The sequence below is a fragment of the Eschrichtius robustus genome, chromosome 7 (genome assembly GCF_028021215.1).
Source record: "Eschrichtius robustus isolate mEscRob2 chromosome 7, mEscRob2.pri, whole genome shotgun sequence".
NCBI classification, from domain to species: Eukaryota; Metazoa; Chordata; class Mammalia; order Artiodactyla; family Eschrichtiidae; genus Eschrichtius; species Eschrichtius robustus.
In genome coordinates, this window is record NC_090830.1 from 13,282,974 (window position 1) to 13,310,405 (window position 27,432).

The 27,432-nt window shown below is 48.8% G+C and overlaps 1 protein-coding gene across 1 annotated transcript in view; it reads right to left on the bottom strand.

The window, feature by feature from the left end:
- Window positions 1–27,432, bottom strand: part of DISC1 (DISC1 scaffold protein) — a 348,989-nt gene that overhangs the window by 273,620 nt on the left and 47,937 nt on the right. The window contains exons 2-3 of the mRNA XM_068547611.1: window positions 19,888–20,867; window positions 10,946–11,015 (exon numbers count right to left, since the gene is read on the bottom strand). Of these exons, the coding sequence (XP_068403712.1) occupies window positions 10,946–11,015; window positions 19,888–20,867 (1,050 nt within the window). The remainder of the gene's footprint in view (window positions 1–10,945; window positions 11,016–19,887; window positions 20,868–27,432) is intronic.

A 27,432-nucleotide genomic window follows, 5' to 3' on the forward strand; every position in this document is an offset into this window, starting at 1 on the left:
CAATAAGCTGCTTATTGCCAAACAGAAAATAAGAAGCCACATCATTCTACCTTATTTTCTGCATGCTACTGATGTTAACTGCTGGCAGAGAGGTTATTCAGAAGCAGCCACACTCTACACAGCATTTTCCAACATGTGGTACCCAGGTACGCGGGATGAGGGTGAAGGGTGGGCAAAGAAAGAAAAGAGAACGAGCAATCCATCAATACCTGTGTACCAGGCACCCAACGTACCCACATTAACCATTATCATTGTTAACCTTCCACCCACACAGCAGCACAGGGTAATCCCTGCACTATTCCTAGTTTATCCAGGAGCAAGCTGGTGCCCAAGGACAGATGACAGGACGAAAGGGCACCTCCACACTGACCCTGGGTCTCCTCGCCCACTTCCGGGACTCTCCATCCTGCCTGCTGAGCTGGTTAGTAAACACTTCACAGCTCACTGTAAGTAAATTACACCTCAACTAAAAATATACAGAATTGAAACTAAATATGTAAATAAACACTCGATAAATTTTTCACAGCTCCCGAAGGTGTTTTTAACTACTGACTCTCCCAGGTTGAGTAAGAGTAGATTATTTCTATACAGCAGAAACTAACACAACATCGTAAAGCAATTATACTCCAATAAAGATGTTAAAAAAAAAAAAAGAGTAAATTGTTTCTAATTGTCACTTCATGTAGAAAAAGAAGAGTTGATCCTGCCAACTGAATTCACCCATCTATCAATTCAGTGACAGGATGTGAGCCAATCAGCCCCACGTTATACATATATTTATAAGGTAACCTGCTGATGGACTGAACTGGTCCTGAGTCGAACACACAAAGCCCCCCTAGATGCTGCCACAATCAGAGACAAATCAAAGGTTACCTTGCTTCCCTGGGAGGATTAGGACAAAAGTCTCTGGAAAATCTCTAATAGGAGACAATCTGTGAGAGCAGGTTTGCGGAGGGACTGTGTGTAACCCAACTCACTCCCCACCATCCAGCAGTGCTGGGAAAAGGCGGGCATCCAATCAATGTTTCCTGACTAAATGAATGAACTCTGGCGAGTGTTTTCATCGTAATCGTCTTGCATGTTGCTAACAGCCCTCATTTTGAAATTCAGGTTGCTCTCAATCATTCTATTTAATTATTTATTTATTTATTTATTTATTTAATTTATTTATTTTAGGCTGCATTGGGTCTTCGTTGCTGCACGCGGGCTTTCTCTAGTTGCGGCGAGCGGGGGCTATACTCTTCGTGGCGGCGCGCAGGCTTCTCATTCCGGTGGTTCCTCTTGTTGCAGAGCCCGGGCTCTAGGTGCGCGGGCTTCAGTATTTGTGGCGCATGGGCTCAGTAGTTGTGGCACACGGGCTTAGCTGCTCTGTGGCATGTGGGATCTTCCGGGACCATGGCTTGAACCCGTTTCCCCTGCATTGGCAGGTGGATTCTTAACCACTGCGCCACCAGGGAAGCCCTGCAATCATTCTTAGTTACCTTCATGTGTGTGTGTTTCACTCAGCATTAAGCGTCCTGGATACTATTTTTATCTGCTCGGCACCTCATCTTCTCGTAACAGATGAGCCCCACCTCATCACAGACACAGACAGGTAAACACGCTTGGCTAATGGTGGTACCTCACCACTTCAGCTGCAGTAAGTGGTCCAAAAGAAGTTGGCACCTAACCCAAGCTCTCCCTGAAAGTTTCTGTACTGGAGCCAAGGAGGGAGGTTCCCATCCTCCTCTAGTCATGGTCCTGTTAGCACAAATGCCTTGAATTGACACGTGGAATGAAGTGGTGTGATCATTTTAAAACATACCTCCAACGAAAAGTGGTCTACTTCCTCTCCCCTTGAAGGTGAGCTAACTTTGGTCACTTGCTTCAAATGAATAGGATGTAGCAGAATTGACACCACATAATTTTTTAGATGAGGTCATAAAAGATGACAGAATCTCTAGGTCCATCCATGTTGCTGCAAATGGCATTATTTCATCCCTTTTCATGGCTGAGTAATATTCCATTGTCTATGTGTGTGTGTGTGTGTGTGTGTGTGTGTGTGTATACACACGCACACACACTACATCTTCTTTATCCATTCCTTTGTTGATGGACACTTAGGTTGCCTCTATATGTTGGCTATTGTAACTAGTGCTGCTATGAACATTGGGGTGCATGTATCTTTTTGAATTTCTGGGATATATGCCCAGGAGGGGGATTGCTGGATCATATGGTAACTCTATTTTTAGTTTTTTAAGGAAACTCCATACTGTTTTCCATAGTGGCTACACCAATTTACATTCCCACCAATAGTGTAGGGGGGTTCCCTTTTCTCCACACGCTCTCCAGCATTTATTATTCGTAGACTTTTTTTATAATTTATTTATTTTATTTATTTTTGGCTGTGTTGGGTCTTCGTTGGTGCGCGCGGGCCTTCTCTAGTTGTGGAGAGTGTGGGCTACTCTTCGTTGCGGTGCGCATGCTTATTGTGGTGGCTTCTCTTGTTGCGGAGCACGGGCTCTAGGCTCACGAGCTCAGTACTCGTGGCACACGGGCTTAGTTGCTCCACAGCATGTGGGATCCTCCTGGACCAGGGCTCGAACCCGTGTCTCTCCTGCATTGGCAGGCAGATTCTTAACCACTGCGCCACCAGGGAAGCCCTATTCGTAGACTTTTTAACCAGTGTGAAGTGATACCTCATTGTAAATGAACTGATTCACAAAACAGAAACAGACTCACAGACATAGAAAACAATCATATGGTTACCAAAGGGGAAAGGAGAGGGGAGGGATAAATTAGGAGTTTGGGATTAACAGATACTCACTGTTACATATAAAATAGATAAACAACAAGAACCTACTGTATAGCACAGGGAACTGTATCCAATATCTTGTAGTAACCTATAAAGGAAAAGAATCTGAAAAAGAATATATATATATACACACACACACACATATATATACATATATACGTATAACTGAATCACTTTGCTGTACACCTGAAAGTAACACAGCATTATAAATCAACTACATTGATACTTCAATTAAGAAAAAAACTTTTTTAAGATGACAGAGCTTCCTTCGGCTGCCTCTCTTTCTCTCTCTCTGTCTCTCCCTACATTCACCTTCACGTTGTGAGGAAGCCAAGCAGCCCCATGAGCTGCAGCCCCTGCTGAGCCCCAGTTCACAGCCAGCACCAACTGCCAGACTTGAAATCCAGGCTTCACACGATCACAGGCCCCACTTAATGCCAAATGGAGCAAAGAAGGGCTATCTCGACTGAGAGTTCCCCAAACTATAGATTTTTTTAGCACAATATATGTTGTCGTTTTGATAAGGCACTAAGCTTGGGGGCAGTTTGTTACACAGCAACAGATAACAGGAAAAGGATTTTGGTGCCACATCGGTGCTGCTGTAGCAAAGGACCAAACACGTGGCAATAGGTTTGGGGCTGGGGAGCCGCGTGCAAGTTGGAAGGGCCTTGAAGAGACGGTTAGGAGAAGCATGAAGGATCTTGAGGAGGCTACTGATGAGGAAGGAAAGGAAAGGAAGGAAAATGTTATTGGAAACCGGAAAGTGCCTTGTTTAGCGGCTTTTTTATTGGAAAACTTTTAAGTTCTAGATTTATTTTGAAACCAACTTCCAAGGGACCACCTGGCTGCTTCTCACTCCCCATAGTATAACATAAGAAGAGAGAAATAAGCCAAAGAAATAACTGTTACCATAAAGGAGCCAGAACCTACAGGGCTTGAAATTCAAATTATTTCTTATTTCCAGCCTTTCTGGATGACAAATGACGCTAAGATTAAGAAACAGCTTCCAGGCAAAGATCAAATCCAGACTGCTGTCAGGAAAATATGGTCAAAAGATGAGGCCAAGGACATAAACTGTAAAACCCTTTTTAAGACCACAGAAAGATTTAAGGTAGCACATCACAGACCCTTTCGAATAGTCGAACAGCCAATTAAGACTCTGAGGAGCATTACCCTCTGCCCCTCCAAGCCTTAAAGGAAGCCTGAAAAAAGAGGCTTATCTTGAAGATATTTGTGGGTACAGCTTTTGTCTGATGGAGATTATAAATGGATTCATATAAAACCCAAAACGGGGACTTCCCTGGTGGCGCAGTGGTCAAGAATCCGCCTGCCAAGGCAGGGGACACGGGTTCCAGCCCTGGTCCAGGAAGATCCCACATGCCGCAGAGCAACTAAGCCCACGCGCCACAACTACTGAGCCTGCACTCTAGAGCCCGCGAGCCACAACTACTGAGCCCACGTGCCACAACTACTGAAGCCCGCGCACCTAGAGCCCCAGGCTCTGCAACAAGAGAACCCACATCAATGAGAAGGCTGCGCACCACAAAAAAAGAGTAGCCCCGGCTCACTGCAACAAGGAAAAGGCCACATGCAGCAACAAAGACCCAAAAGCACCCAAAAATAAATAAATTTTTTAAAAAATTTTTTTAAAGCATTATGCCAAGTTGGAAAAGAACAGAGAAAGTACAAAATGAAAAAAAGGCATTTGGACCCCCAAACCTGTATGAGTGGGAAGCAAGCAAGCTACTTTTATGGAAAAGGAAGCATGACTCAGTGTGTAGAACCAAGAGACCGGAGGTCAGAGCCTAGAAAATCATTTCCAGGCAGTAGGCCTAAACCCTAATCAAGGAACTGACCACAGGTGGATTTCAGAATTGCTATGCACCAGTGGCTGCCGGGTGCCTCCCACTTGCCCCTTTGTGAACAAGTATCTTTAGCAGTTATCCTATGCCGGTCCCACCATCGTAGGTTGGAATCATGGGGGCTGACAGCCTATCTTATTAGTGCACAGGTGTTCAGATCATCCAGAGAAACTGAACTGAAGAAGCCATGCTCAAGGAATCACATCTGAGGAACCTCATCTGCACCTGTACCTGCGTTAGACCTGTACTCATCAAGCCTGAGCCTGATGCCTTCATATATGAGAACTCTGCGGGGTCTTGAGAGGGAATGAGTGTATTTTGCACATGGAAAGAATGTCAAAACATCTGAGAATAGAGGGCAGTCTGTGGTGGTTTAAAAAGATGCCCACAGGGCTTCCCTGGTGGCTCAGTAGTTGAGAATCTGCCTGCCAATGCAGGGGACACGGGTTCGAGCCCTGGTCTGGGAGGATCCCACATGCCGCGGAGCAACTGGGCCCGTGAGCCACGATTACTGAGCCTGCGCGTCTGGAGCCTGTGCTCCGCAACAAGAGAGGCCGCGATAATGAGAGGCCCGCGCACCGCGATGAAGAGTGGCCCCCACTTGCCACAACTAGAGAAAGCCCTCGCACAGAAACGAAGACCCAACACAGCCATACATACATACATACATACATACATACATACATACATACATACATAAATAAATAAATAAATAAATAAATAAATAAAATAAAATAAAATAAACCCAAAGTTTAAAAAAAAAAAAAGTGCTGCAGTTCAGCCCGCAGGAAAGTGTGCCCAAGCTCCAAATAATTAGACAGAGGAGATGGAAAAAGAGATTTTTTTTGTGTCTTGGTGTTTTGTATTCAGCAGCACATCTAACCTTGGAGCTGTCAGGTTTCATCATGAATAATGACCGTGACCACACCCCCACGTGATCCTCGCAGGGCAGACCAATTTCCTCACAACTGGGGAAGCAAAGCAGAGGCCACCTAGAGACCTGCGATGTGGTCATGAAGAGGGACATCCGCTCCCCTGTGCTTCTACCCCCAGAGCACCAGGGGGTCTAACATCCCACACTTAACACCAACACAGAAAGAGCTGGGTGTGCACCCAGCTGGAACACGGGGAAGAAACGGCATCACGCTGAAATCATGCTTTACTCTGCTACAAATGAAAGGGATAGATATCATATGTAGATAAACCCTCTGGGTCTGTGCACAAAGCTCCAATCCCAAGTAGGTGTTACATGACTGCACCCTTAGCACGCATGAAAAATGCCAGCACGCAAACCTGCACCCACAAACAGTGATGCTAAAAGCCACCATTGGCTGAGATCTCTGCCCTTAGCTCACAGAATCAGAAATTCTCCTATAAAGAGGAAAAGACCCTAAGACAATGTAACCAAGGGACGTAAACGGCATGTTGTACATATTCTCACTCTGCAGCGTTTGTTTTTACGTTTCGCCTGTCTCCCAATTTTTAAAGCTTTACCTAAAATAGGAGGCAGACACACAAGCTTTCATTCTCGTGAGAATGACGCTAAAGATCAACACTGAATTAATACAAGCGCTCATCTCCTAATAACCTAGTGGTTTTAGAAAAATTCATGGACCGTTTTCCTGACGCATCCCCAGCGTGGAGCCCTCATCCATCCCTTCCCCAGTGGTCATATAAATAAGAGTTTCCAGAATCCAAAACCTTCCTAGCTAGGTTTTAACCCCACAGCTCCTACAAAGCTGTTTTCCACGTTGGGATGCAAGATGCTTTAGACCCAGCAAGGCCGGAGGCAAAGCAGAAGGACGGCCGGAGCACACGCTGGTCCTCTCTGAGCGGCTCCCATGGCCTCGCCTGACAAAGAGGGTGGTGACACCTCCTCCCGGGAACTGGCCAAGATCTCAGCTGATGGTGACTTGGATGGTTCTTGCGCTGGCATTTTTCACGAGTGATAAGGGTGCAATCAGTTGAGTAACACCTACTTGAGATTTGAGCTTCTGTTTGTGTGTGTGTTGAATGGAAGCCTCACCATCCCAGGACAAGGGGAGACACTGCTAGCACCCCTCAGAGCAACGGAGGGTGAGCCCTGTGGATAACGTGCCAGAAGGATACTGTTTCCAGACCCTGGGAGGTGGAGAGAGGAGGGAACGGTGTGGGCAGGAGGCTGCGGACAGACGCTGCACCCACATTCACGTCGGGGTTCAGGGCAGCTCTTTTCAAGTCAGAACACAAAACGGTACAGGCTGCCGAGAGTCACATTTCTGTTCTGGGGACCCCAGCATGGTACCCACCTCCCACTGACTCTGCTGTCCTGCGGGTATAAAAATGACCAGATTCTACTCAAGCTTGTTTTCTGCTTCCTAGGCTCGGATGAAATGTGGTGAAAAGGAATCCGTGGGTTTTCGCTGTGCTCAGTTATGTCTGAGTTCTGAGACGAGAAGGCATTCAACTTCAGGAAGCCATGGGAGGACATTCAGAGCGGGCTCCCCGTGAAAGAAAGGGGTGTTGGCTTGGATAATCTGCACACTCACCAAAGAGCCACTGTGGATAGAGAAATCTTGCTAAAGAAAGAATTCAGAAAAAAAAAGAAAATGATGGCAACTTAGACAAGAACCAGCCACTTTCTAGCACAGTTTCATGCTTGGCCTCTGCTGTGATCATTTTTCTCTCCATGCCTCACATTTTTATTGTGCTAGAATTTTGTCACAATGACTATTGGTTGAGACAAGGAGAGAGAAAGGAAGTCAGGGCTGGCCATTCTTCACCCCAAGAAGGAAAGTCTAGACAAGCAGCAAGGCCAGCTCTGCGACGCGGCACAGTGATACGCGTCACTTAAGTGCTGCACTCACCTCCGTACGACCTCACCTCGTGCGCTTGGGAAGCGGACATGGTCACTGGGGGACACAGGAGGCCAGGGGGTGGAGAGGCCACAGATCCATGCAGGAACAACTAGGAGAGTAACCATATTGAAATTCGTGGTCCGTCACAGACTTAGAGAATGAACTTACGGTTACCAGCGGGGAAGGGTGGAGGGAAGGGATAGTTAGGGAGTTTGGGATTGACATGTACATACTGCTACATTTATTCAATAAAATGGGTAACCAACAAGGACCTACTGTACAGCACAGGGAACTCTGTTCAATGTTATGGGGCAGCCTGGATAGGAGGGCACTTTGGGGGAGACGAGATACATGTTTGTGTATGGCTGAGTCACTTTGCTGTGCACCTGAGACGATCACAACATTGTTAATCGGCTATACTCCAACATAAAATAAAAAGTTTAAAAAAAAAAGATTAAAAAAATTTTTTTAAAGGTTAAAGAAAGGAAGGAGGGAGGGAGGGAAAGAAAGAAAGAAAATCGTGGTCCACACTCTCCTTTTCTCCCTCCCAGCACATCACAGACCCTGGTCACTCCTCCCCCACCTCTGGACGGCAGTGTCTCCCACTGTGGGACTCTGAGGTCTCATCCTTGCCCCCCAGCGGACATCGGATAAGCAGTAATGCACTGAAACCGATGCGCATTTTCAGTCTCTAGGAGAAAGACCCTAAGCACATACCAAATAGCAACATTCTTTTTCTCCCAAGCCCTCCCAGCTTTATGCAAGAATATAAGGAAATATTAATCTTCCTTCCCTAGTGAGGGAGAGATGTAATAATTAGAGGCCTGAGAAGGTTTCCCCACGAGGCATCAGCAGGTAACTCTGCCAGCCCTTTAATGAGATAAAACATGGAACTTTCTATTCTGGGCTTATGGCTCCTTGCTCTGGAACACAAAGTCATTTTAATGAGTGAATCTAGAAAGAAAGAGAGAAAAGCAAAAAAAAAAAAACCAAGGGGGTAAGGTCACCCTCTAGATGCTTCTGGCTAACCTCGTGGACACCGGCAGACGCCTTCCCCAGAGACAGAGCACAGCTGCACAGCTGCTCCTAACAAAAAGAAGGGAGCCCACACGAAGACTAAAGGCTGAGTGGCAAGAAATTCTCAGCAACTATGAAAATGTTTTTTAGTCACCCTGCATAAACTAGAGGAGACAGGAAATTGTATTCAAATCCTATCTCAACAAATCTCACGACAACAAGCTCTCCACCTCAATGCTGTCCAAACTTCCCTAACGCCGTAGCAATCAGTTTACGAGAATTTATTGATCACCTACTACGTGCTAGTCCATGTCCTTGCACTGGGCCCTGCAGCGATCCGTTTCAGACAATAGCCAGTTTCAAATCTCCTTTCAAGGCAAGCAGACTTTGGGATGGTGGCTTATAGCAGTGGTGGCTCTTCCAGCTCTTGGCCCTTCTGTAAAATGCCCTTCCGGCGTATCCTACACACCCCTCAGGGCCTAGATACACTGCCGCCTCCACCAGGAGGGACACGGCCCATGGACTGAACCCCACCTGCCGGACTCAGCTGGCCACCGTACCACAGGCCTGATTCTCCATGGAGGAAAGTCCTACACCAGCGTTTGCCCAAATGTCAACATGCACCCCAGTCACCTGGAAGGCTTGGGAATGCACAGAATGCCGGGCCTACCCCAAAACTTTTCCTTCGGTACACAGTGACATACAAACAAGGAAACGAGATAGGCAGAAACACTGGATAAAGGTGCCTTTATTCTTTTAGCTTCCCTGGGAGGTGTGTCCCGTTCAACCTCGTCCCCTGAGGTGTTTCAGAGACCTTTGGAGAAAAGACTAAAGAAGTGAGGCCTTCATTTAACGAAGCCCGTCGAGAGAACCACATCCAGAATGTCCGAGTTTTTCTTGATCAGAAAAAGAGGGCGTGGTTTTCCACCTATGTCCAAAGCTTTGTGTGTTACAGAGAGAGCCGTGTTGTTAAAGGAACCAAGACACAGCCCATGGAAGAGAAAATAAACGTGTGCCACAGCTGGGAGCCTCAAAACCTAGGTGTAATTGTCTTCCGGAGACAGAAGCCCTCAGGGGCACCCTGGTCCACGAATACCTCATCTGCTCCTGGTCTACAGCTGGGTGGGGGGAACGGGCTACTTCCCCAAGCGTCGGACCTGCTTCCTCTCCCACACCCCTCATCCTCCTCCTGGCCTCATTCTGGAATCGAAACGGCCTGTCAAAGAGAAGTGGCAGAGTTTACAGAGTTCCGCCTCCATCCCCAAATTCCTCTCCTTCCTCCCACCCCCCATCACTCTCTAAGCCCCACCCCAATGGTGTAGGAGGACTTCAGACAGCATCAACTCTGGATGTCTCCTAGAAGAGGATTTGCACCCTCCTTGTGGAAGTCGCTCACCCCATTCCTATAGCGCCCCATTTCCTCATGGTCTGTGACGAATCCCCTGGGAAACCAGAATATGGGCCCGTGAGGTTGAAGACCAAGCCTCAAGGCTACCCAGCTTCCTGGGGATCCTTAGATCTACATTATTTCCAGACCAAACGTCGATGTGCGAAACTGGGTTATCACCAGCAGTCTACCTCGAGTTCATGAGTGGCTGGGGGAAGCTGGAAGTCCCTTTAGGCCCTCTCTTTTCCCCTGACCCAGCAGAAATGGGTGTGAGATATTGCAGTCTGCACCTGCGTCCCTAAGATCCTTCCCAAGACAACCATACCTGCGACCTTCCCTTTCACATAGTCTACCCTGCGTCCACTCGGCTGCCATGACTGCCCTCGTCTGCTATGACCCAACTCCTGTTTGGGTGCCTCATTCTGTTTTTTCGGGCTCCTGACCAACTCTTCCGTCTTCATGTCATGACTTCTCCTTTCCAGCTTGGCTGCATCAGGCCATCTACGTGGGAATTTGGATACATTCGTGCCTGCGGGCACAGCCTGGCATCATATCTTGAGCTCACCCCATCTCCTGCACCTGGTCCCCGAGAGCATGAAGTCAGAAAGCTCCATGAAGGTTCACACTCACAGGCATCCCAAAGTCAGATACTGTGTCCACCTTACTCTCCTATTCCTTCCACAGTGCCGAGCACACAGTAGGTGTTCAACTAACATTTTCTGATGCGTGAATAACGTTTAGATATATCACACCTTAGGCAGATAGATGATGAGTTAATATAACTTATATTGTGCCAGTATTCAGAGTGTTTCTGGACAATCAATAAAGTTATACTTATGACCCAAAGGATTATTGCTCATCAAGTGCTTTGAAATCCACAAAATATCAGTGCTGTAAAATAGTCAACTGTTACTGAGAGGAGGTGGTCAAAGGAACAGATTACACGATTCATTTGGGGTGTGGAGGATAGGGGTAAGTAAGGAGGGAAAGAGAAATGGGACATTATGGCAAAAAGGAAGAAAGAATCAATAAGCAAAGTAAAACTCACCCTTATCATAATCATCTTCCTCAACCGCTTTTTCTTGAAGTTTCTGAAGCTTTAAGCTTAAGGATTTTACCTATGTTGGTTTGAAGGGGAAAAAATGAAAACCAAATTACAATCTCATTCACGCAAACTTATTTTGCTAAAGCTAAGAACACTTAGAAACTATTTCGAAGCTGAACCACTTTATTCTCCTTTAAAAAAAGAACCACAAATGTACGTTTTTTCGATGCCAGATGCATGTTTCTCCAAAAAAAGTTATACAGAAAAAAAGTGTAATTTGAGCATAAAATCCACAAAAAGAGAATGTTATTTTAAACAAAAACATCACGCTGTACCCTTACCTGTGTGAAAAATGCATAATAAAAAGGAATACAAATTTCCTGACCTGACCAAATGGTTCCTGTTCAAAAAACCACATTAAAATTATGGAAGTAAACACACCAACGTTAGAAGAGAAACCAAGAGAAGAAAAGCATGAACTTCAACTCGACAGGCTGTCCTGAGGGCTAGGCAAGAATGAAAAGAAGGACTTTACCAAAGACGTCCTACGGTTCACACACCTTCCATTACAGAAAAGGGCACTGTCTTACTTAACACGCATGTGCACTCAACGATCCCATCACTTGTCTGAGAATTACCAACATGTTCATTTGTAATTATTTCTCTTCTCAACAGGAGGCCCCGGGATTTTCTGCAGGGAGATTCTTAGCCTATGGATGAGTGGATTTAAGCTTGCTCCCTGAAAACCTGCTTCCTCCCATCCTTTGCCAGCTCACACCTACCTCTCCTTCCACACCTGGCTCAGATGTCACCCCCTCCATTCCATGTTAAACGTCCTTCCTCTCTCTGGCCATCATCACCTGTACTTGTACTTATTCACAAGATCCGAGCCATTTAACAAATATTTACTCTAAGTGCCAGGCACTGTTTGAGGGGTTGCAGATAACAGCACAAAATTCTTAGCCCTCTAGCCTTACAATTTCATGTAGGAAGGCAAAAAATAAACTTAATAAGTAAGTTTTACGGAGCCTTAGAAATGGATTAGAGCTATGAAAGAAGGAAAAAGTAGAACCACGTCACGGGGGTCAGGAAAGCTGGCAGACGGTGGGGTTGCGATTTTCAGTAAAATCTCACTGAGAAGGTGACATTTGAGCAAAGATGTATACGTGGTTAGGGAGTGACTCGTGAGGCTCTCTGGGAGAAACACGTTCCAAGAGAGAGAAGAGCTGGCACAAAGGCTCCGGGCAGCAGTGCTCTGGGCTCAGCAAAGTAGAGCAGGAGGCCACTGGGCCTGGAGAGGCTTGGTTAAAGGGGAAATTGTAGGAGATGAGGTCAGAGGGGTAAATGAGGAATGTGGGATGAAGAAACATGAAGTTTAGACATTTAAAAGTTCTGATTTCGGGGCTTCCCTGGTGGCGCAGTGGTTAAGAATCCACCTGCCAATGCAGGGGACACGGGTTCGAGCCCTGGTCCGGGAAGATCCCACATGCCGCAGAGCAACTAAGCCCATGAGCCACAACTACTCAGCCTGCGCTCTAGAGCCCACAAGCCACAACTACTGAGCCCACGTGCCACAACTACTGAGCCTGCGCTCTAGAGCCCGCCACAACTACTGAGCCTGCGCTCTAGAGCCTGCAAGCCACAACTACTAAGCCCACATGCCACAACTACTGAGCCCACGTGCCACAACTACTGAAGCCCAAGCACCTGGAGCCCGTGCTCTGCAACAAAAGAAGCCACCACAATAAGAAGCCCGCGCACCGCAACGAAGAGTAGCCCCCGCTCGCCGCAACTAGAGAAAGCCCGCGTGCAGCAACCCAACGCAGCCTAAATAAATAAACAAATAAATAAATAAAAGTTCTGATTTCACTCTGAGGGGCATGGGAGCTGCCGGGGGGCTTTGAGCGAAAGAGTTCATGATTGGCTATTTGTTTGAACGGTTTCCTCCTGACTGCCAAGGGCAAGGGCAGAAGTCGGGTGGCCAGGGAGGAGGCCCTGGATATAACCCAGGAAGGACGGGACGGTAGCTTGGATTCTAGCGGGAGCGGTGAAGTGATGAGAAGTGATCCAGTTGTGGATGTGCTCAGAAGACAGCTGGTGGGAGACAGACCCAGCAGGATTCGCTAAGAGACCCCACGTGCGGGGTGAGGAAGAGCAGGATGATGCCTGGGTTTTGGTCTGAGCCACTGAAGGATGGAGTTACAAGAAGTTGTCTTAGGACTTATCACACCAGGTGACAGCTATTGTTGCGTTGTGTTGCGTTGTGGGGTTTTTTAACATTTATTTATTTACTTGGCTGAGCCGGGTCTTGGTTGTGGCACGCGGGATCTTCGTGGCCGCGTGTGGGCCCTTTAGTTGCAGCATACGGGACCTTTCAGTTGTGTCTGTGTACTCCATCTGACCTTGAACATCTGGAGGGCAAAAACTACTTTGCATCCATGTAGAAAATGGCAGCGGTCACCCTTATTTGGTTCTCCACCGATCTGGGCTCTTGGAAGGATTACACTTCCTCCCCTCCCTGCTCTGCTTAACGGGGTGTGAATGGAAGGGACACAGGTGGCTCATGCACTGCAGCACTGAACTGCTCCTGTGGACCCCTCAGCCTTCTCCTCCTTGTCTCAGGGACTGAGGGGGCCCGTGCGCTCAGGGGTGAAGCGGAGCCCCCAACCACCCTGCGGAACATGACGTGTAGGCAAGAAACACAGCTGTGTTACGTGAAGCCTCTCATATTGCATTGCTGCCTGTTACTAACCTATTCCAACTAATACAGCCTCCAAAGCCAGGCACAAGGTGTTGTACGATTAGTAGTAGGCAAATGCTTTCCGAAGGAATGAAAGAACGAGTAAATAAATATGTTTATCCTTGAGTTGGTCCATGTGACAGGTACCGATTTTGCCAGTAACTTAGTCTCATATATTAGGAATGGAGGACAGGTTCAATCGCCATGTAAAGTTATAGCATCACCACCACCACATGCAAATGATGGGGTTATTCAACCCTAGAGCTGACACAGAAGAAATACAGGAAAGAAGGTTGAAGAAAAATTTACAACCAGCGCTCACCTCACCTTACCACCTCACCCAGCTCTCCCTGTAGGACTCTGAATTGATGCCCTGGGATGCATGTGAATGTCCACCTCGGCTGGAAGCACAGCCACCGATGCGCATGTCTTATCCAGCGACACAGCCCAGGTGAGGCAGGCACTTTCTCTCCGTTTCTTCCAGCTCCACAACCTCAGGTGGGACTCAGCACGCAGGGCCCTCCCCACTTCCCTCCTCTGCACCCCAGTTAGCATTTCCTTTCATCGCGATTTTCTCAGCCCCACCCAACTCCTGGCAATGTCCCTGGGTGGCTATTCCTAAACAGTGTAAAATGTAGTCGATTCTCACGCGTGGTCGTTATGTTCTATAGAATCGCTGGGAATGCTCAGTTAGCAAATGCTGCACCACTGCTTCCAGGGGAAATACTGAGTTAGGTCACAATATTTTGCCAACTGATCAACACATAACCTTGTTTTATGTGTGGTTCGGTTTAAAGATGCCGTATTTGATATTTATTTCCGCCTCAGTAACACTGAGCTCATGGCCAATAGCACAACGACGCACACCTGAACGAGGCTCATCTTAACACACGCATTTTCGCCACTAGGCACATCACAGCCTTCTTGCGCTCAGGAGGACCAGACAGCACTGCCAGCCCTGTGCTCGGGGGCCAGCTTAAACAGTGACATCACCAACGAAAAGAAAACAAAAAAATGTGAAAAACATGGCACTAAAAATAAAAATTAAAAAAAAAAAAACAATCACTTTGCTGCTCACCTGAAACTAACACGACATTGTAAATCAACTAGGCTCCAATAAAAATAAATAAATGTTTTAAAAAAACTTTATACCAAATTTGAGAAAAAAAAAAAAAATAGGTCACCAGAGAAAAGGGAACCCTCCTGCAGTGTTGGTGGGAATGTAAACTGATACAGCCACTATGGAGAACAGTATAGAGGTTCCTTTAAAAACTAAAAATAGAACTACCGTACGACCCAGCAATCCCACTACTGGGCATATACCCTGAGAAAACCATAATTCAAAAAGAGTCATGTACCACAATGTTCATTGCAGCTCTATTTACAATAGCCAGGACATGGAAGCAACATAAGTGTCCATCAACAGATGACTGGATAAAGAAGATGTGATACATATATACAATGGAATATTAGCCATAAAAAGGAAAGAAATTGAGTTATTTGTAGTGAGGTGGATGGACCTCGAGTCTGTCATACAGGGTGAAGTACGTCAGAAAGAGAAAAAACAAATACGGTATGCTAACGCATATATACGGAATCTAAAAAAGCGGTACTGATGAAACTAGTGGCAGGGCAGGAATAAAGACACAGACATAGAGAATGGACTTGAGGACACGGGGGGGGGGGGGGATGGGTAAGCTGGGACAAAGTGAGAGAGTAGCACTGACATATATACACTACCAAATGTAAAAAAGATAGCTAGTGGGAAGCAGCCGCATAGCACAGGGAGATCAGCTCGGTGCTTTGTGACCACCTAGAAGGGTGGGATAGGGAGGGTGGGAGGGAGGCTCAAGAGGGAGGGGATATGGGGATATATGTATATGTATAGCTGATTCACTTTGTTATACAGCAGAAACTAACATGACACTGTAATGCAATTATACTCCAATAAGGATGTGAAAAAAAGAACAGGCCACCAAAAGGACACTAGTTTACAGTCTGAGCTGAAACAAGACCTCAACTAGAAACTGCATGTCGGGTGGCTCAAATTTTTAGCCTGTGCATGTCCACAAACGACCAGCAAAGCACTGTGAGCACTGACTTTGGTCTTCAATAAATGTGAGCAAGTAAGTGAATTCCCAAATACAGAATCCGCGAATACGGAGGATGGACTGTATTTAAAAGGAGCTAAAACTCAAATTCCTGAGATTTGCACTTTTACTTAAGCAGAGGGGAAAGGGGGTGAAGGAAGTAGAATACAATATCTGAAAGGTGCCGGAACACTAGAATCCCAATCTTCCCAGGGATCTTTCGGAAGAGCCCAACCCCTCTCCCCAGTCCTGTAGCCCAAATGAGCAATCTGGGGTCTCCACACAAACAGGATGGAAAAAGCAAGGTCTCCCTCATCACACACAACTCCACGGTCAGGAACCTCTTCCTCCACCTGAAGCAAAATCTGCCTTCCTGTTAAGTCCTACACCCTGGCCCGAGTCCCTTCTGTCACTCCCACCGCCCTGAATAAAGGTCGTCCCTCTTCCACACATCAGCCATTCAAATCGCTGGAAAGAGCATCATGTTTCTCTCTGTCCTGGTGCTGGATTACCATAAACAAAGATACTTAAACAACAGATAAACTGTGTCCAGATCCTACCATTTGAGACGAGGTACGAGTTTAATTTGAACTGTGGGGAGACGACTCAATTCTTTTTGACTCAAATTCTCCTAATCTGAGCTATTTCTCTAATGATAATAATAAGTAATATTCTGGGTTCTTGCTAGGTACCAGAACCGGTCTGAAGCCCTGCGCATGGACGGACACTTTAATCCTCACGACGATCTAATGAGGTAGGGGGCTGTGGTCACCTCCACCTTCTACAAGAGCGTCTTGAGGCACAGAACAGTGAAGCAAATGCCCTCAGGTCACAGAGCAAGGAAAGGAAAGCGCCGGGCTACCACCCAGGCAGTCCCACCAGCCTGCCAGGAGTGCAAGCCCATGGGTGACCCAGCAGCAACCAAGATCCCAAAGAATAACTCTCCCATGGGTTATGACCAATTATTCATTTTTAAAAGCTGCATGTGCGCAATCAAGGAGAAAAGAAGAGCTATATCTAGGGTGGGTTTTATTTCTTTTCAAAACTAAAAATCATGAAATCCAAAAAGTGAGTCAAGGTGGTTCTCCCCAGCCACAGACCCTGGAATTCCAGCTCCCGGGCCCCCCAATGTCCCGGTGGTGCAGAGACTGGCATGGTGAACCCATGGCACAGCTGGGCCCCCAGACAGCACATCTACTCAGGGTTTCACAGACTCCAATTTACCAAAACTCCTAGGTTCACAGGAGGACATGATCTACATCCGGGTAAGAAGAGTTAAAAGGAAGGGAAAAATAAAATTTAAAAAAAATCATTAAAAAAAAAAAAAAGGAAGGGAAAAACTATTGGTGCCACCAAAACCCAGGAGGCCAGATCTTGTGAACTGACTGCAGCGGACCCATTGCCAAGCAAGTTTCTGTTTGTTTAGTTATTTGGGAGGTAGGGAAGCTAGTCTTTATAACCGCATTCTACTTTTGCTTGACTTGGATCAAAACTTGGATTTTTGAAACGGAGAAATGCAGATATGTTGCCGAGATTTTTTTTTAAAGCTCTCAGAAATAAAGTGCTGGAAATTGGCATTTAGAGTCTGAAAAGCACAATGGTGCAAACCTCCACTGAGTGTCTGAAACCTTGTGTGTGCAACTCTCAGCATCTCTCCTTATGCCTCAGACAGTCAATCCAAGAAATCTGTCCATTAGATACCTGTGTCCCATCTTAGCAAGATAAATTATTTCACTAAAACTAGAAGTTAATCAAGCACCAGGCAGTATGCGAGGCATCAGGCATCCAAAAGTGTCTAAGCAAAGTGACGTATAGCTAAGGAGCTCATGGTCAAGTGAGGAACTTGGACCCCAAACAAAGGATTATTAACATGACAAGTGCTGTAATGGGGCACGTGCAAAGGCTGCAGGAACGGAAGAGAATGGAGGGAATCATTTGGTCTTAGGGGGGGAGGGTAAGAGAGGCCTCACATGGAAGTGGCTTTGAAGTCACACCAAAAGGGATAAGGAGAGCTGGGCAGGTGGCACAGTGCAGGAAGGTCATTCCGGGCGGAGGCCAGAGGCACAGGAACAGGATGCAGCCCCCGATGGCTGAGCCAGCAGGAGTAAGGCATCTGGACAGTCGGGCAGCTGGAGCAGGTCGGGAAAGGTCTCGATTATCAGGATGAGGAATTTGGAGACCGTCCCGAGAGAAGCAACAAACCACCCAAGGCTTTAAGCCAAGGACTGACGCCATGCCAGCAGTGTTCTCGAAGATAACGCCGCTGGCCACGCGGAGGATGAACTGGGGAAGAGAGACGCTGGAGGAAGGTAACTACACCAGGAACCTGTTGCAGGACCCACGTGAAAGGTAACAAGGATTTGAACCAGGCAGGGGCCGTGGCCGTGGCCGTGACCGTGACAGCGGGTTAGCTGCAGGACCGAAGGAGCTTGGAGACGGAGCAGAGGTGGAGAACAAGGTGGAGGGAGGTGTCGAAGAGGCTGCAGCTCCTCTCAGGAGCTGCATGGATTGTATTAACTCGAATTGACAATTACAGATCAACGGCGAGGCCCGTTAGAGCGGGTTTGGTGGGGAAGACGGTGGCGTCAGTTCGGAACACGTCTGGCTCAAAGATTCCACGCATCACTTGGGAACAGAGACCCGCACGCTAGCCCGCTGCACTATCTCCCTGGGTGACAAACAGGGATGGGGCCAAGAACATCAGGCCACAGGTAAGGGGTCGAGGGTAACTGAGATCAGCTGCTGGGAATGAACGTGAGCCTCACGTCTTCAGGTACTCCTCCCAACTCCTGATGAGATGGGCCCTACTTCTCTACTCCCTGCTTACATGTGCATATGCCACACACATGCACATGCACACATACACGTGCCCACACATATGCACACACATACTCATGCCCACCCATACTCATGCCCACCCATATGCACACACATACTCATGCCCACACATATGCACACACATACTCATGCCCACCCATACTCATGCCCACCCATATGCACACACATACTCATGCCCACCCATATGCACACACATACTCATGCCCACACATACTCATGCCCACACATACTCATGCCCACACATATGCACACACATACACATGCACACACACATACTCATGCCCACACATATGCACACACATACGCATGCACACACATATGCACACACATACACATGCACACACACATACTCATGCCCACACATATGCACACACATACACATGCACACACGCATACTCATGCCCACACATATGCACACACATACACATGCACACACACATACTCATGCCCACACATATGCACACACATACACATGCACACATATACATGCACACACATACTCATGCACACACCCCAGAAGGAAAACAGTCTCTCAACAGGACGAGCCAATGGGTCACCACAAAGCGTCTCTGCCCGGGATTCTCTGGGAACTTTTCGGCGTAGAACACCCCTGCCTACTCCCAGGTGTACCCACCCCTCAGGTAACTGGGTGGACAGCAACATCATGGTGCCAGGACTGACATCTATATAGCCTGTCCCAATTTCCAAAGCACTTACATTCCCACTTGAACCACAGTACAATCCCGTGTGGTGTTATCGTCTCTAAATAAGGAAACTGAGGGGCTGAGAGGTTTAGCGACCAGAAACAAAGTCTCCCGACTCTCTGTCAGGAGTTCCCACGGCTGCAGTACAAGATGAGCGCTGTAGATGCAGAAGCAGCTCTGGATCGCCGCCAGTTCAGAGCAACACTGTGTCTATATCCCCCAACCCTGTCCACATGCCAGCCAGCTCCATCTCCCCGGCTCCCTGGCCCCAACCCCGTTTCAAAGCAAAGCTCAGCTGAGCTAACCCTGCATCGGCCAGGCCAGAAACTGCAGAGGACCTGCGGCCCAACAGACAACAAACCTGAGCATCTAAGGGACAGAGAAAATGAGAACAGATTCGAGTTCAAGCTGAAAGAGAAGAGACAGCAGTGAGGCAACATCTCTTTGCAGCCAGCCGCCAAAGGAGCTGCCGGCGGGGAGCTGGGCAACCCCAGAAGTGCTGTTTCCTGCCCTCCGTCCAGAACTAATCGGAGCCGTGACCATCACCAGCCCACAGGCTGCGGAGACACCCACCTCCAGCCGCCGCTGCTGGCCCTGCAGGCAGTGCGACAGTGCCAGCTTGCATCTGCCAAGCAGAGGGTCCCAACGGTGAGCATCCCCCGAGCTGCCGCCCTCAAACCACGAGGGATCCGGGGCGCAGGAGGAGGTGGCATCCGTGTCCAACAAAGGAAGCGTCTCGCGCTCCAGCCTGGGGCTGCCCCCCGAGGTCTGGGCGGCGTCTGCCAGGCCCTGAGGAGCCTTGAGAGCGAAGGGGGAGGAGAGGATCCGAGGGTGCCCGCGGGGTCCGTCCAAGCTGGCGGCCTTGGCCTCCGTCTCCTCGGGGCTCTGACGCGGGGCCTCGGCCTCTCTGGATGGCGGGCAGCCTTCTGCCTCTCCCCGTTCCCCAGCAGAACCCAGGGAGAGGCGAATGAAACTAAAGCTGGAGGTGAAGACGTCCTGGGAGCCGGCAGGGGTGGAGGGCGCCTCGGGGCCACTTCCGAGGCTGCTGGTGCCCCTCACCTCCTCCGGGGACAGACAGCCTTTGGTCCAGGCTGCTTCCCGGCGAGGGCTTGGGGCATCATGACTGTCCATGGATGGCAGCTCCCCCGGACACCCGGCCTCCCAGGGGCCACAGGGCCTGGGGAGCCTCTTGGGCAGGGTGGTGCCAGCTCTGGGCTGAGTCCCAAAGCGCCCTGGGCTTCCTCTCACGGCCACCAGGGCCAGGCCTCGGTGGCCCACGGAGGTCAGAGCCGAGGCTGCTGTGCTCCTGGGAACGGGGCTCCCAACCGACGGACCTCGCCACTGGCCTCCAGGGTCAAGGCCACACGGCCCGGCCCTGGACTCAGCGTGGTGGGACTCCTCACCGCGCGCCCCTCCCTGGGCCCGGAACAGGGCGCCCACTGGCGGGGAGAGGAACCCGATCCGGGGCCCAGCTGCGCTTCTCATGTAGCCCGGCCTCCGTGCCAGCCGCCTCCTCCGAAAAGACGCTGCCGGTGGTAAGCAATCTTCGCTGCCTGGGAAGAAAGAGAAAACAGCACCGTAAACACACACGTCTCCCTGGCTCAGCTGGAACTGCGTTTGGAGAACATCCCCGGGTTCAGAGGTCATCCCTCGGGGCATCTGTCAGAGATGCTGGCTCAGTGGTCCCCAGGCCAACCTGGTATGAAAACCCTGATTATCCTCGGGAAGCGTCCGCCTAGGATGCGTAGACACAGCACAGCAGCCCAGCTCCGCTGTTGAGCGGAACAGCTGGCCCTGCTGTGGGTTATGCCAACACGGCAGCGAGCACATTGGAGGCACAGCCTCGGCAGCTCCTTCTGAGCCCCCAGCATCCTGCCTGGTGGTCTTTTAGCAGCATCAGCACTTTCATCCTGGAGTGCTCTGGAAGGCAAACGATCTGAAGCCGAACGCCGGCGCACTCCCCCAGATGAGATCCAGTCGCCTAATCTGGCTACGCTTAACACGTACGTGTGGTTTCATTATCTGAGTTACCCATGTCCCTGCACACCGGCGGACCGTGGAAAGCTGGCAGAGACACAATCTACGCCCGTCTATTCATCTCACAGGGGATTACAGGAGGCCCTGCTTGCCGTGTTCTCCAAACCAGGGGCTGTGTTCCCTTCCCAGCTATGCGAGAGGGGTAGAAACAATGACAATCGCTGATACCTCTCAGGGGCATGACGCTACAGCAGTTGGAGAGCGTAGGCTCTGGCACCTCATTGCCTGGTTCAGACCTGGTTGTGCCGTTGCTGGCTGTGTGACCTTCCACAAGTTACTAGGCCTCTCTGTGCCTCAGTTTGCTTATCAGTAAAATGGAAATATCCACAGTACCTCTCCCCTAGGGTGGTTGTGAGCATTAAACTAAATGAGTTGCTACAGGCAGGCAGCTCAGAACAGTGCCTGGCACTCATAATAAGTGTGATTAAAGTGTTAGTTACTATTTTAACATTTTAAAGCACCCCGTTACTCATGATGTGTCTTCATCCACATTAATTTCCTTTGCTCCCTACCAAAGTCATGTGAATCAACCAGACCAGGAATTATAACTTTCCTTTTATAATTAAGGAAACTGAGGTTCAGAGAAATTAAACAGCTGCAAGTGGCCAAGTGACCAGGGCCAAAGTCTCCGGACTCAGCCCACGCAGTGCTCTCACTTTGGGGCCCTGCCGCACCTCAAATGAGACTGGATGGGAAGGGTAAAAGCGGGAGCAGACAGCATGAAGCACAGCTGTACATATACACAGCCTGTGGCAAGAAGCGGAGTACAGCTCCCCGCCGGGTCCACGCATCTCTCCCCACCTCCCAGAACACAGATGCTCCCGGCATCCTCGTCATGGTAAACAGACAGCACTGAGCATCTAGGGTACCACTGTGTTATGATCATGCCCTGCATTTAAGTTGCTCGATAAATGGTGAATGAATGAATGGATGCATGGATATATGGAGGGAAGGTAGAATAGATGGATGGATGGACGGATGGATGGATGGATGGATGGATGGATGGATGGATGGATGGATGGATGGATGGATGGATAGATGGATGGATGGATGGATGGATGGATGGATGGATGGATGCATAGAAGGATGCATGGCTAGATGCATGGACAGACGGACAGACTGGGGCCCATCTGAGCCCCAAACACATGCTCTTTCTGTACCCTTTGCCTCAAAGCATATCACTTAAGATGATAACTTGAAATGACAAGAAGTCAGAAGAAAGAATTTTCTTTTTTCTTCATTTATTTTTCTTTTCTTCCATGCAAAGTTGGAATCAGTAGAAGAGGACATATGGAAAATGTAGAGAAAATGTACAGAGGGATCATTAATAGGCCAAATTGGACCACTCACTAGGATGGCTACTAGCTACTACTAAACACACACACACACACACACACACACAGAAAATAACAAGTGTTGATAAGGATGTGGAAAAACTGAAACCAGTGTGCACTATAGGTGGGAATATAAAATGGTATAGCTGAAAAGGGTATGAAAATTCCTCAAAAAATTAAAAATAGAATTACTACACGGTCCGGCAATTCCACTTCTTGGTATATACCCAAAAGAATTGAAATCACGTCTCAAAGAGATATTTGTACACCCGTGTTCATTAGTGGCATTATTCACTATAGACAAATATGGAAGCAACCCAAGTATCCCTCAATGAATGAATGGAGAAAGCATGGTCTATCCATACAGTGGGAAATTACTCAGCCTTATAAGGGAAGGAAATTCTGACACCGGCTACAACATGGGTGAACCTCAATCCTGAGGACAAGATGCTAAGTGAAATAAGCCAGTCCCAAAACAACAAATATAGTTTGATTCCACTTATCTGAGGTCCCTAGAGGAGTCAAATTCATAGAGACAGAAAGTAGAAAGACAGTTGCCAGGGGCCAGAGGCAGGCAGTGGGCTGGAAGGGCAGGGGGAGTTAGTGTTCAGTGGGGACAGAGCTTCAGTTCGGGGATATGAGAAGGTTCTGGAGATGGATGGTGGTGACAGCTGCACAACAGTGTGAATGTGCTTAATGCCACTGAACTGGACACTTACAAATGGTTAAGAGGGTAATTCTATTTTATATGTATTTTACCACAATAAAAAAAAAAAAATTAAATAGACCAAATGGCGTCACCATGCTCTCTGGTCCCAAGGAGACCCGTCCTTTCCCTCAGGGTGCTCGCGCCTGCACCAATGGGGCAAGTCAGCACAGAGCTACAGGGGCTCAGGACAGGGCGAAGGGAGGCCTAGAAGAACTAACTCTCCTCTGCCTGTAAAACCAGCAAAACAGTTTTTAAAGAACAAGGAATCCAAAAGGAAGTAGAGAGAACACTGAATTCTGGCTTCAGTTATCAAAGGGAAACAATCCAGCAATTTCATATCTTGAGAACGAAGTCCTGTGACATCTATACTGTCTTTTGGCTTAAAGAGACTTTTAACTAATTTTTTTATACAAGTCCAATCACCCAAATAACCCTTCTGAAGTTAAAAAGCAATGCTAAGTGGAAAATAATTTGCTTGAAATTTCATTTCTTTTCAAATGCCTCTGGGCCCTTGGGCCTGAGAAGCCCTTCGTAAAGCCACTCAACTAAGTGTCCGAAGTCTCCCCAGGCCAGGTCCAGCTGCCGTGCCAAGCAATTCCCTGAGGGGAGCCCGTGTTCCTGGGGGTGGGAGGAGTTTCTGATAAGATGCTGTCGGGCCACAGTGAGAGGCAGCGGTCGGGAATGGGGATGGCCCAGCCTCTGCACCCAGCTGTGTGCCAGACATGCCCCACTCTGGGTGTGAGCCTTCCAGAAGGTGGCCCCAGAAACAAAGACTGTCACACACTATCAATCCTCACCCTCCAGAGAGGGCGGAGGAGCTGACAGAGTGGGATCCGGAGGGCACCTCTGGAATGAGCTAGAACGATTAGAAGAAACCCAGATGGGGCACACAGCTGTTCTGAAATCTCTAGGGAAAACCCCAGTTCCCCATCACCAAAGTCCCCCTTTCCACTTCTTTTAATTTTTTATTTTTTAAGGAAGTTTATGATGTCCCTCTGGCCAGAAACCAATTATTACTTATATATCCTGCCTGCAATCTGACCTGAAATCCAAGCCCTGCCTTCACACCCAGCATTTGAGAAAGGGTTATGATACATTCAGAGCTTGAGAGGAAGATTCCTTCCTGACACCTTGCTGCAGTCAGCTCTGGGAACAGAGGTTCGAAGGTACAGGAAGTCAATCATGGCAAGACCAGGGAAGGCCCAGAAACCAGCCGTGCCCTTTGTTCTTTGTAAAACCCGGGGATGGCTCCATTCTGCCCATCTGGCCCCAGAAAGGCTGGGGTGGAGACAAAGCTTCAGGCAGCCTTCTCCATCCTGTGCAGCCCACGTTCCATAACAGGTTCTAGGGAGGGGAGCGCAGGTGTCTTACTTCCTCCCCATCGTGCAGACCTGCAGGTCCCTGTTTATGTGGGATCCCCACTCCACCCCCATCCAGCCCAGTGAGCTCTGAGATTGAAGGGAAGTGAAAGACAGGGGCTTCGACTAAACCCAGATGTCAAAGGGCTTCCACATACAGTCTGGATAAGGTACCCAGGAGCGTCTACTTACATAACTTATGGGAAAAATTGGAGAAAGCCAATGTTACCAGCCAGGTCAGCAAGAATCCTGTCTGCCCTGCCTCTAACGCTCTCCCTTCATCCCTCCAAATCCCTCCCATCATCTAGCCCCTTCCCCATCAACTACTTCGTCCAGATCACCCAGCTCCCAGGCCTTCACCACTCCTCTCCCCAATTTACTAACACCCAGCACTGTCAGTTATCTTCTTTGCTGTATATAAATTGTCCCCAACTTATGCTACTTATAAGCTTCCTGAATTCCTTACAATTCCCCCCGAAAATCCTAGTATACAGAGAAGGCATCAATATACGCCAGCCAGATCATACTCATTTTTGAATAAGAAATCTCAAATATGCAATTAAAAAAAAAATGATACTCATGAATTTACTCAGAAGATCTTAAAACCAACCCCAAAGTTAAAATCTACACAAAATGCTCATGTGGGCTTGGGCAAGTCCCTCAGTGACTCTAAGGCCCCGTGGGGAAAGCACATCTGCCTTGGGAAGGGTAATAAACACAGGGACTCAGAGGCCGCTGCTGGGGATGCATAAAATAGTTAGAGAAAAGCAAACACAGGAACACTTTACAAAATGTGACCTGGGTATAAATGTACAGTGGAAACATGAATGAATTTATTGTTTGCATGGAAGGAATTTTAATCCTGTTTGTCACGGTCGGGGCATACACTTTTATAAAACGTTCGGATGAACCAAAGGTTCTGAGTCATAAAGAAACCACACATCCCTGTGGATTAACTTGTTTTCCAAGAACCAGAACCCAATCAGATACACTAAGCACAAACACTTGACTGAGCGGCTGAGCAACTGAGCACAAGTTCCTCTTTCTCAGATAGCTCAGAGAGCACCTGGGGATTCAGAAGTGCCTTCAGGTCACTGTAATACGCATCTCGCGAGCAAGACGAGTGCAGGTGCGAAATAAATCAAGCTTCACCACGTTTCCCTTTTAACGGTGCGATCCACGTCGACACAACCGGTCCTCGTTGAACACGGGATGCTGGGCGGGGATGCAGACAAGGGCAGGACACCGCCCCCGCCCCCAGACTGCTTACGATCCAGCAGGGGATGTAAGTCGTGCCCAAAAGTTGTCGCGGATGGAATCGCTACTCAACCACAGAGGAAGGAGAACTCAATCTGAAGTTAAATGAGTGGGTCACCTACTTGGCTCAGTCGGTTAACCTGACATTTCTCTGACCTTCAGCAAAGCAGAGGACTCCCTGAGCCCGAGTGTTCCCCAATGTATGTGCCACCCCAAAACTCACCTCCCAGGGTTGAAGGGGAGGATGGGGTGAATGCAGACCATGCCAGGGGGGCTCAGGATGACTCTGACAACCAACTTGGGCCCGAGAGCTCCCCATCAGCCTGACCGGAACTTTCTTGCTTGTGAGCCCTCCTTCCTTCCATCCCGGGCTGCTTGGCAGGCTCTCCTGCCCCCTTCCTTATCCTTCAGGGGCATCTCCCTCCACCTCTCCCATGTCTCTGGGACTTCCCTGGCGGTCCAGTGGTTGAGACTCTGCGCTTTCACTGCAGGGGGCACAGGTTCGATCCCAGGTCAGGGAACTAAGATCCCACATGCCGCGGGGAAGCACGGCCAAAAACAATTAATTAATTAATTGATTGATTAATTAGATGAAAACAAAAAACCTCTCCCACGTCTCGCCCCCTCTCGGCATCTGCCTCTCAGAGGACCCAAACCCTGTCCTAGAGGGAACACAGTGAGTGATCACAGGGGCCCTGCCCTCCTGGGGTTGGCCTTCCTGGGGGCAGGGCAGGGGGCAGGTGGCCATCACGCAACCACACGGATGAACACGGATGGGGAGGATGACGGACAGATACGGTGGTGGCCAGCCACAGGGGACAGGGCCCCTGGCTCTGTCAAGCGGGGTCTTGGAGTGGCATTTGGCTGAGACCCGACAGGTGAGCGGGAGGTACAGGGAGGTCCCGGGGGAGGCTGCTGGGAACAGTCTGAGAGAGGAAGGAACGAGGCGGGACGGACAGGTGGGGGACACTGGTGACAGGCAGGGGACAGGACGGAGCCAGACACTGCAGTGCCTGTCGGCTGCATCGGAACTGGGTCTTTGCCCCAAGAGCGATGGGAGGCCTTTGGAGAGAGACAGGATCCCATGTGCATGTTTTAAGAGATCCCTCTGTGGAGAACCAACCAGACGGGAGCAAGAAAGGACACAAGGAGAGACGTCAGGAGGCACCAAACCGAGGGCAAAAACAAGCCTGCAGCACACACAGAGGAGAGGCGCCCTCCTGACATCTGTGTCCTTCTCTGCTCCACACACCACATCCATCCCAGGTCTCTTACGTGACAACAAGCAAGGAGCCCACTGTCTTCTGAGCGTTAAAGGCACACTGCCTACCCTCCAGCACCCTCCCCCGACGAACATTTAGACACAGAAATACTTCAGGGCCAAATGAGTGATAATATCAATCTTTCTACAGAGAACCCCTTC